Source organism: Mchenga conophoros, linkage group LG3, assembly GCF_057382185.1.
Source record: "Mchenga conophoros isolate Kocher_MC1m ecotype Shallow Benthic linkage group LG3, M_conophoros_male_GT1.1, whole genome shotgun sequence".
NCBI classification, from domain to species: domain Eukaryota; kingdom Metazoa; phylum Chordata; class Actinopteri; order Cichliformes; family Cichlidae; genus Mchenga; species Mchenga conophoros.
The window spans coordinates 77,717,968-77,729,126 of NC_140528.1; the positions used below are offsets into that span (position 1 = coordinate 77,717,968).

An 11,159-nucleotide genomic window follows, 5' to 3' on the forward strand; every position below is an offset into this window, starting at 1 on the left:
TTTACTTAAGATTTTTTTGCAGTAGAAAATCTTGTGTTTAAAACTCATAATTTCCCAAATACACATATGATGATTATCTTTTTATAACCTCTTTCTTGCTTTTTCAATTCATACATTAGAAATTGGTTTGAAATGAAATTCTAATGTCTCCTGTCTGTATTGCCAGACGACATCAATGATCACGAGAGTTTTTGTGTCCGTGAGAGAACCCTGTCATGCATCATCATCATCATCATCATGGGTGTTTATCTGGTTTTTGCTGTGTTCATGATCAGTAAGAGAAACCGCTACCACTGTACAGTAACCGATGCTGTTGATCTCTATACTGTGTGTTCCACTGAGCATAACACCAATCACTTTGCCTGCTTTTCAGAGTTTAGCTCAGGACTTTCACCTCTGTCCAAGGTATGTGCTGTTTAGTTGAATATTTATATAATCATTACACCATCCTAAGTGGCTCATAATTTTGATTTCATTCACATTATTGTACTTTTTCTCAGGTTAGAGGTGAAGAAAACCTCGAAATCAAGAGATCAAATGAACAGAGAGATGGTATCTGGAGTGAATGTGTGTACTCCAGGGTGAAGCTACACTGAACTGAAGCCGTTACGACTTTGATGCCACATGTCTAGACATGAACTTATTACTGCAGCTTTGAAATGTTTAGGCTGTTCTCTAGCTCTTCCTAACATTATTCTGCTCAATCGGTTTAAAGCCTGCTCTTTTTTTTCCAGTTTTTTTTGTTCTAAGTCTAAAGTTTCTTGTTAACTGATTTTACTTATATTTTAGCATCTTTTCTGTAAGACAGAGGCATGTGAGAGGAAAGCTGACACGCTGATGACATTTTTCGCTTGCTTTCTCTCTCTCTCTTTTCATCGTTTCTATATGATAGTTCTTTTTTATCATTAACACATATCATGCCTTTAAAAAAATGCATTTTCAGCTTTTCATGCAGCATATCTCACTGTTTTACTGTAAGCAGTAAGTTTATAAATTGTGTGTTATTAAACTGTTAGGTTGCATCTGTGACCTTGTGAAGTCTTCTCTTTCAGTTCAATTTGATTCCATTTATACAGCGCCAAATCACAACAATGCCTCAAGGTGCTTTGTATTGTAAGTTAGACCCTATATATTATAATCCATACTCAGTAATACTCTTTGCTGTTGTTTCGTGCTGAGTTTTCTTCATTTCAGTGGCTGATGTAAAGGGGCTCTTCATCACAGAGATGATCCAGAAATGATCCATTAGTGTCACTGTTATAATAAACTGTTGATTCAGACACTTCTGAGAGTTACTTGGTTTGAGATCTCTCAGCCTCGTGTTGTTGGTTCACAGCAATAGTCCCATTTGTCACAATAGCAATCACACTCACTCCACTGTTAGATAAAATTCAATTATTCAATGAAATCCTGGAGGATGTGACTTTTGCTTTTTCATTTCTAGTTAAAGAACGTTGCCTCAGGTATTGCATGGAAATAAAGGGGGAAAATTGAATTTGGTCAACAGAATAAATATCCCTTTAAAAACAATATTTAAAAGCAGATTTTATAATCAGATAAGGTAAGGAACTGTCTAAAGCTAAAACAATAATGATAATTTCAAAAACGCACCGTCTGTTGTTGTAATGTTATTCATGTTCTACAATACACAGCCATGTGCCAAAAAATGTTGTGAAACATTATAAATCATTGCGGAAATACTAAAAAAGTTAATAAAAAAAAGTTGATCAGACAATAAAATCAAACAATTTAAAGACTGTTAACAGTTAATTTATTTTTGAGTTGACTGATTTTCAGCATTGCATGCATGGATCCAGCTTGCCTCATGTCGACAGTCATGGCTGCTGGTAGTGATCAAGTCAAGTCAAGTGGTTTTATTGTCATTCCAACCATGTGTAGTGGTAAAGTACACCATGAAACGAGACAACGTTCCTCCAAAACCATGGCGCTACATATGGCATATAACAGACAATAAACACGTGACTACATAATGTGCAAGGTGCAAAAATTGCAAGAAAAAAAAAGTTCAACACCAGACAGAACAGAACGATACGTGTGTGTGTAGCCTGGGGGCAGTGGCGTGTCCAGCGGGGTGGCCTGGGGGGGTACAGGCTCAACCAGACTGGCCACCCCAGGTGCCACCCCGAAGCTAAAACAATAAAATTTAATGAAATATCAAATGTACGATTATGGTTTCACAGTGAAGCTCAGATATCCGAGGGTAAGTGAATACAGCACCGGCTTCTGCACTATGAGCATCATGTTAGCAAAGGTAGGTGAGCCAAGCACGAAAGATGGCACCGCAGAAAACATTTTTTCGGCGAAAGATTAACAAGTTAACATAGCTGGACTAGCCATCAGACGTTTGCATGGTGGGCTGATGACTTTTTTTGTAACGGCATGAACAATGAGAGGTGGTGGATTGGCAAGATGCTGGCCGATGTGTAAAAATAACTCAGTTGTTTGGTGGTGGCTATGGCGGAGCTTCCACAGAGGCAACAGGTGGATGAGGGAAGGTGAAGCAGGAGGAGAGCGCCGAGGCAGCCGCCGGTCCAAGTGTCAGGTGAACTTCAGGTAAGAAGTTACGACCTGCAGTCTATCTGGGTCAGATATAAACCAAGTTTAGGTGCAGTTTATTTTCGTTGTGCTGACTTTTTACAGTCAGTTACAATAACTCATACTGCGTGAGCTAGCATGACGAGTTTCTATACAGCTGTTCGGTTGCTATGATGTTACTGATAGTGAACTTTATTTCATTCATAAGGTTAGTTAGTAGAGTTGCCAACAGCTCCTTAAAAAATGGAATGGTCCCTCATTCAGAGAAAAATTTACGTGTTCCGTATTGAGCTGAGAAGAGACGCAGTTTGTCCCGGACTTTAGCTAGAATGGAAAAAGACACAAAGCTGGAGTTATCCTGTCTTTACAGCTGCCTCTTCTATTGCTACTTCAATCATGAAACTGATCAGTGATCAGCTGATCGGCTTTTCTCTCTTGTTTGTTTATCGCCCACTTTGCGCCAGAAACAGGAAACCAGCGGATGTTGTGGTAAACAACAGCAGCACGTTTAAGCTTGATCAGCTGTTGTTAGAATTTATTTAATATTAATTTCTACTATCAGCTGATGTTTGCTGGAGCCACAGCTGTAAAGCTGCTGGTCATGATGTCGGTTTGTATATGTGATGAGAGGGAAACATGAAGATGAAACCAGGAGATGTCCTTACTGAATCATCAGAGCTGTGATGGAGAAACAGGTTTACCTTTTAGTTAACATGAATGACTTGAAGGGAAGTTATGAACTGTTTCTGAGAGACAAATAACACCAGGATCTTTTCTAAGTAGCTGACAGCTGGTAACTGTGCAGGGGCGGCAAAGTGTTGCCAGGGGGCCAGGTAGGGCATTAACAGGGAAAGGGGGGCACCAAGAAATACTTTTCTTTTTTTATTCTCAATTCAAATACCTAGCTTTTATTAAATAATTATCTGAATCTTGCGAACAAAGTTTTTATCTAACGTAAAATGTATAGAAATCATCCATATACCAAAAAGACAGTGTACATCACTGTCACAACAGCGTTTGTTTTCATTCAAAGGCTTTATGGCTTTAATACCTGGTGGGCTGGTCTGTAGTGAACATGCCCAATTTTTTTGTCCCAGTCCAGCCCTGCAGGTTATACTGGCAGTGTCACCATGCCAGCTGACTGTATGTCATCATCAGCCAGTGTTGTTCTTTATACATCAATATTACCAAAGTTTACCATAAGGCAGCATAGAAAGTATTTGCTGAATAAACACTGACTGATTGTATCTCTTGTACTTTATCAACGCAGTATCTAAAAACTTTGCACCATAGTAGTTAAAATCTCATTCTAATAGGAGTTAAAAGTGCATTCGGTTATTAGGTTTACAGGGTTATTGAATTATGGTTAACGGTTGGTAGAATTGTTTTTAACATTATCTGCCAATTACATCTGCCACCCTTCTCCAAATCTGTGCCCCTATCTGCCCCCACCAACAAAAATTTTCTAGACACTCCACTGCCTGGGGGAAGAAGCTGTTTCGCAGTCTGGCAGTGAGGGCATGAATGCTCTGGTGCCTCTTTCCAGAAGACAGCAGGGTGAAGAGTGTCATCTCCTTTGTTTTGTCCACATTTACAGACAGGTTGTTGACTCTACACCGGTCTGTTAGCAGTTTCACCTCGTCTCTGTATGCTGACTCGTTCTTGCTGATGAGACCCACCACAGTCGTGTCATCAGCAAAATTGATGATGTGGTTCAAACTGTGCACTGCTACACAGTGGTGAGTCAGCAGAGTGAACAGCAGTGGGCTGAGCACACAGCCCTGAGAGGCTCCAGTGCTCAGTGTGGCTGTGTTGGAGATGCTGTTACAGATCCAGACTCCAGTTGCAGAGGGAGGTGATCAGGCCCAGCAGGCTCAGTTTTCCAATCAGGTGCTGAGGAATGATTTTGTTGAATGCTGAACTGAAATCAATGGACAGCATTTGTACATATGTGTCTTTATTGTCCAGGTGGGTGAGGGCAAGATGTAGAGTGGTGGCGATGGTGTCATCTGTTGACCGGTTGAGGCGACAGGTGAACTGCAGTGGGTCCAGTGTGGGTGGCAGCCTGGTCTTAACGTGACTCATCAGGAGACTCTTGAAGCATTTCATCATGATGGGTGTGAGTGCAACTGGAAGGTAGTCATTGAGGCAGGACACTGAAGACTTCTTTGACACAGGAATGATGATGGTGGTCTTGAGACACGTTGGGACGACAGCAGTGCTCAGGGAGAGGTAGAAGATGTCAGTGAAGATATCTGTCAGCTGGTCTGCACGTTCTCGGAGTACTCTCCAAGGGATGTTATTTGGACCAGCAGCTTTCCCTGGGTTAACTCTGTGAAGAGTTTTCCTCACATCAGCCGAGGTCAGACACAGAGTCTGGTCGTTGTGAGGGGGAAGACTTCCTCACCAACAAGTCCTTATGAGGTAAGGTGTGTAGAAATTTGAGGTGAACATTTTATTTAATCAATTTTGGAATAAGGCTGTAATGGCAAAATGTGGAATAAGTGAAGCGCTGTATACTTTCTGGATACACTGTAGGTTTCTACAACAGCATCGCAATTTAGATTAAGAAGATGCAGCTCAGGGAGAACTGATATATTCTGATATAAGTGTGATGCATTTAATTGATCTGCACTATGTTCCTATTTTTGGAGTGAGAGAGGTTGGTGGTGAGATAGGGACTTCCAGCACTGAAGATGTGTTCCACCTCACTGCAAACTCATCATTAGCTCAGAGTTAATTAAGTAGAATTGACGTGATTTCATTATTCTTTTCTTTATTCTTTCTATTTTTGCTTTTTCTTTGCCTCTGCCAAGCTTATTTAAAAAAACATCTGCAAATAAACTCTAAACTGTGGACATTCCATTTCTAACCTTTTGTGAAACAATAAAAACTTAAATATAAGTATTTATCCAGTATTTACTTCCCCAGAGAAGAGCAGCTAAGAGTCAATCAACAGCGCTGTTACCAGTTCAGACATCTACTCTGTTACAACCTGAGTCATCAGTTCAGTTGCTAGCTCAGTCTTCTGCTCATCCACCTCCTAAGCCGCCAGCTCAGGGAGGGTTCTCCACACCTGCTGGCTCTGCTTCGCCTCAGGCAGGGGCCTCTGCACTTTGTGGCCCACTGCCTGTTCTCGCTGGCTCTGGTGAGCCACTCCAGCCACCTCCATCCTCTGCCGGAAGCTCTACTGAGCTTATTCAGCCAGCTGAGGACTTCATTTTGCTGTCATTGCCTGAGGAGAGCAAATGCCCTGCACAGCTCCAGCCAGCTTTGTCTCAGCCAGGGGTCTCTGCACCTGCTTTCCCTGTGTCTGCTGGCCCTGTTTCTGTTTCTGCTGGGGGCTCTGGTGAGCCTCACCAGCCATCTGTCTCTGCTGTGGATTCCAAAGAGTCTGTCCAACCATTTGTTCCGGCTGGAGGCTCTGGAGAGCTACTCCAGCTCTCTGTCTCTGGTGGGGACTCCAAGAAGTCGGTTCAGCCATCCGTGACTTCTACGCCACCATCAGTGTTGACTGGGGGCTCTGGAGAGTCCACCCAGTTGTTTTCTGTTCCTGCTTGGAGCTCAGGCGAGCCCATCCAGCCATCAGCACCACCGTCAGCGCCACCATACACGGCTTCCGTGCCACCACCTGCAAACACCATGCTACCGTCTGGTCCTGCCTCTTCTGGTCCCGTCTCGTCTGGTTAGCCAAGCTGTCCATGAGCCCACGGCCATGACCACGTCCTCGTCCAGACAAGCCTGCACATGCACGTCCAGCACGGCCTGCACCTCACCGTCGCTGGCCACTTTCCAGGCCATCAGCTTAGGATCGTCATGGGCTGCCTCCTGAACTGTGTTGCCACCACGGTCAGCCTCCAGACCTGCTTCATTTACGTAACGTCACTGCTGCCACTGTCCTCACGGCCAGTGCCCTGGACAGTCTCACTGTTGGCGCTTTCCAAGCAGTCGGCATCCACACCTGTGTCACCGTTGCGGGTTTCCATGTGGCTTGAGTCGGGATCTGCTTCACCTATGCTACAGTGGCTTTCGACGCAGTCGGCCCGCTGAACTGTGTCGGTGCTGCCACTTTTCACGCAGCTGGCCCTGACTCTTGTGCCTAGTTTTTTTGTTTTTGTTGTTTCTGGACTCCTAGTGCTCCTGTTTTTCTGTTGCTCCTAAACAAAAGAAACATAAAAGTTTAATTTAACAGAAGTGCAAATATTCCCATATAAAAACTCTAAGTTAAGTTTAAACATGAATTAATTAATAATTCGTCCTGTCATGGTGCATGTTAAATAGATTTCAAAGTAAGGCGGAGCTCCTAGGTTTGCTATGTGTGACTGTATTCTGCTTCATTTGTGTGAAGCTGAGTGTATCCTGCCTGAATTATTTCAGGTGCGGCACGGTTAAGTAAAAACTGAAACATAAAGTGTGACATATATAAAATAACAGGAAATCTGGTAGTGGCCAAATGCTTTGTCACAGCTCTGTGTAAATACAAACCACAGCTGGAATATGTAGCTCCATAAAAATATTCAAAATATGCCTGGATTTGCTTTGTGTTATGGATGACTGGCTAATTGGCATCAGAGCAAGTCCAGAATGTAGTCTGCACTCTCTGAGCATCTCTTCTCGATCCAATCGTCTAAATTGTTAATCTTACAGGACCACTGGGAACAGACCCACAACACCTCCATACATCCAGGTTTAGACTCGCCCCACCTCGCCCCACCTCTCTCTCTCTAATATCTAGTCAACCAATCAGGTCAACTAATCCTCAGCCACAACTTATCATTCTCTCTCTATTTCCCTATTTATTTGTTTATCTATTTGTTATTGCTTGTGTACAGTGTCCTTGAGTTTTTTGAAAGATGCTTTCTTAAATAAAATTTTTTATTATTATTATGTCTTTTAATATGGACAGTTCAGTTACTTTTGAACATTCAATCATATCTGAATAAGCTTCACTTTTCATTTTTAACATTCACTTTATCGTAGTCCTTTTTAATCCAAATACGTTTTCTCTTGAAAACTGTTTCTCAGTGACAATTTACTCAATATAATCCCCTTTTTACTAAATCATACACTTTAAAGTTGAGACATTCGGAGATCAGAATGTCCTGTGTGCACTCTCATTTAGTCTCTCTCTCTCTCTCTCTCTCTCTCTCTCTCTCTCTCTCTCTCTCTCTCTCACACACACACACACACACACACACACACACACACACAAACATGTCTGAAGGCATTTTGTACACAGGCTTTCAGCACAGCCTGTCCTTAAAATAATAATTAGTTTTTCACAATATAAAATTGTCAACTTAAACATAATTATCTTTAACCAAATATTTTCTGATTACTATTGAGCACAACCATAATTTTGTGTTTAACCCTGTTCACAAGTATAATGACAGATTGGCAACACAGCACTTATCTTCTCAGTCCAGCACATGAATACAAAAGATTGATTATGGCTCATGTCTACACACAAAACTCTAAACATTAGAACAGACATTTCCACAACTTAAACTGCATTTCTCTGCATATTGATCACTTACATTTTTTATTTGTCTTTAACTAAGAATAAAGATGATCAACAAACTGGAGGAAAAAGCTCTGTTGTAGCTCTCTGATGTTTACACAACACATTTTTCAACAAATTTGATGGGATAATAAAGGTTTATTCTATTCTATTCTATTCAGAAGGCTGAATGTCAAGTCCTTTTACCCCTCAGCTTTGATGGCAGGGGACGGCCAGGGGACCTCAATCTCTCTCATTACGCCACTTTACTCGACAGAGCCAATCATGTTCTGCAGTGTGATGGTGATGAACCAATCAGACCTGTCAGATGTGGCAAAATGTAGGACAAGCTGGCGTTTTTAAATCTGAGAAGTATACTGCTGCTTCATTAGGTGTGGACTTCTCTACTGAAGAAGGAGACAAGATGAAGATGTCCTTTGTGAACGTTTTCCTGATCTGCTCTTTATGTAAGTAAAATAAATTGACTTGTGTAAACTTTTGATCTTCATTTGTGTGAAACTGAGTCTGTCTGAATTATTTCAGGTGCAGCACAGTTAAGTGACGTCTCTCAGCCTGAATCTTTGAAAACAGTGAAGATTGGCGACTCAGCTACTATTAAATGCTTTGTAAAGAGCGCATCAAAGAAAACCGTGTGGTACAAGGTGACTACAGGGAGGAAACTACAGCTGGTGGTAAAAGCTGATTCTTACTATAATGTGAGAGAGTTCAGTGATGAATTTGTTAACCGTTCTTCAGTTAAATTTGACATGACTAACAATCATCTGACCATAAATAAAACATCATGGGAAGATGTTGGAACATACTTCTGTGGAGTCTTACACATAAGTGAGGTTCAGTTTGGGTCAGGAACATTTCTGATGTTGACAGGTATGTTTGGACATGTTTGCATTTCACATAATTTCAACTGAATATGAACACAGTGCTAACAATCACAGTCCAAATGGTTTGTTTTCCAAGGTGCAAAGACAATCAGCGACTCTGTCGGCCAGCAGCCAGAATCAAAGTCAGTGAGGTCCGGAGACTCTGTGACTCTCAGCTGTTCTGTTCACTCTGCTCAATGCACAGCAGAACTCACTAGTTTCATGTGGCTGAAAAACTCGGATGGTTCTGCTCCAGAGATGATTTCTTGCTCTGACAATAAGAACAACATCTCCCAGAGAACTGACAGAGGACGAACTACCTGCGTGTACAACTTTGTCGTCAGGAGCCGTGATGACGCTGGGGTCTACTACTGTGCTGTCAATACATGTGGACAAATACTGCTTGGAAATGGGACAACAATCAATAATGGTAAGACACTAGCAGTGCATTTTTAAAGTTTTTACTTTCACTTTAAAGTTCAAAGGTATTGAAATATTTTTCTTCAAAGTGCAGTTGACAAATTGTTAAAAAGTTAGAAAACCTTCACTGAAACAGAAAGTCCAAATTTGCAAAAACTATTTTGCGACCTGATTATTTGTAAAAAATATTTTTAAAGTATTTACCTTAACATATATAAATGGGAGGGTGAAAAACCGATCAGTTCAGTTTTTTAAATTTATTTATTTTTAACTGAGGCAATGTGAAGTACGTACGGTGTCCACAGAAAGTCAGATCTAATTAAACGCATTAAAAATAAAAAACCCACAAACCACCCATTCAAGTCAAGTGGCAGATCATCTTCTTCATGTAAGTGTTTGTCAAGAAAATCTGGTAGCTTTGAAGAGATCAGAGATGAGATAAGGTTTTCACTTTGCACGTTGTCACAGCAAGTGGTAAAAAAAACAAAAATCTAAATATACCATATACTTCATTTATCTTTATCTGTTTCACTGCTGTCTGACTTTGTTGACCCATTTGTGCAGAAAACAAAATGCTTGTGGTAAAAGTAAGTAGCCAAATTCTACATTAAATCCAGTTAATCGCAATTAGTGTTGTCTAAATCAGTAAATGTGTGTTTATTAAATGTTAAATCATGTATCATGTTTACAGCAGACACTGAAGGCATATCACTGAGTCCGACCGTTATTGCACTGATGCTGTCAAACATGGTTCTTGGAACTGTGACGCTCCTCCTTGTAGTGACATTTTGCAAGACAAGAATGAAGAAATCTGCAGGTGTGTAAAACTTTATGCAGGATGAGATCCACATTCTGTTATTCTGCAGTAACTACTAACTATAGGTATCTTTTAATGCTTGTTTTTCCACAGAAGCAGCCGATGAAGGCGGTCAGGTGAGAGTTTGTCTTAGTCCATCCACCTCATGGCAGCCTATCCCAGTCATCAAACAGCAATAGATTATTTCACATATTTTAATTTGTTCGTCAGGACATGACTATATTTATTATATATTTATTTATTGGAAATTCCTTTTTTCACAGACTGGTGATACAGTCGTCTATACATCTGTGTGTTTGGCTCACAATAGTATCAGGCCCAGACAACCTACAGTAAAAGCCAATGGAGACGCTGTAATTTACTCTACACTCAAACCTTGACAACAGAACATCAAAGTTTCATCATGGGAATACGACCAAGCTATGACAAATTACGAATGTCTTGCAACCCTCATAGGTAGTATATCTCTGTTCAGTGGTGCATACAAGCATTCAAACTATAATCAAAGAAGTTTAGAACATTTCCTCAACTTCACCTCTTTGTAAGCTAAATTCATATTTTTGTATCCTTCGGATTTTAAAACCAGCATGCTTTTCATGGACTGTCACATTTAACAACCAGCTTCTCACTAATGGCATGTATAAGTCTTCAGTTATTTACTCTGCCTTGCACTGTGAAAACCAAATGTACTGTTTTGATATACTTTTATGTTTGGACTGAAATACTTTCCATTTCACAAATTGTCCTGCAGAACACTTTGCTATGTGATGTTTGCTGTAGGTTTGTATTTGGCAGCAAGGCTATTGGTTAAGAAATTACACTGACTAGTGTAACAAAAAAAATATTTTAATTCAGAGAAATGTGTTGTGACTTATATCATACATGACAATATATTAAAATGTAGATTCCTCCCTTCTTTTCTCTTCAGATTAATATGAATGTTTTAAGTGAGCATCTTTTCTGTAAAATGTTTTACAACAAAAAT

At 40.6% G+C, this 11,159-nt stretch overlaps 1 protein-coding gene across 1 annotated transcript; it reads left to right on the top strand.

Moving 5' to 3' along the window:
• Nucleotides 1–8,449: 8,449 nt before the first annotated feature.
• Nucleotides 8,450–10,914, top strand: LOC146580601 (uncharacterized). Its single transcript, XM_085269634.1, has 6 exons — nucleotides 8,450–8,523; nucleotides 8,600–8,944; nucleotides 9,035–9,367; nucleotides 10,049–10,174; nucleotides 10,268–10,290; nucleotides 10,438–10,914. Exons 1-6 carry the CDS (start codon nucleotides 8,481–8,483, stop codon nucleotides 10,552–10,554), a joined length of 987 nt encoding a protein of 328 aa, XP_085125760.1. The 5' UTR covers nucleotides 8,450–8,480; the 3' UTR covers nucleotides 10,555–10,914.
• The last annotated feature ends 245 nt before the right edge of the window (nucleotides 10,915–11,159 follow it).

Coding starts and splice junctions, on each gene's coding strand:
- LOC146580601 (XM_085269634.1), top strand. CDS start 8,481: ATGAAGATGTCCTTTGTGAACGTTTTCCTGATCTGCTCTTTAT. Junction 8,945..9,034: donor AACATTTCTGATGTTGACAG/GTATGTTTGGAC, acceptor TTGTTTTCCAAG/GTGCAAAGACAATCAGCGAC. Junction 10,291..10,437: donor CAGCCGATGAAGGCGGTCAG/GTGAGAGTTTGT, acceptor CTTTTTTCACAG/ACTGGTGATACAGTCGTCTA.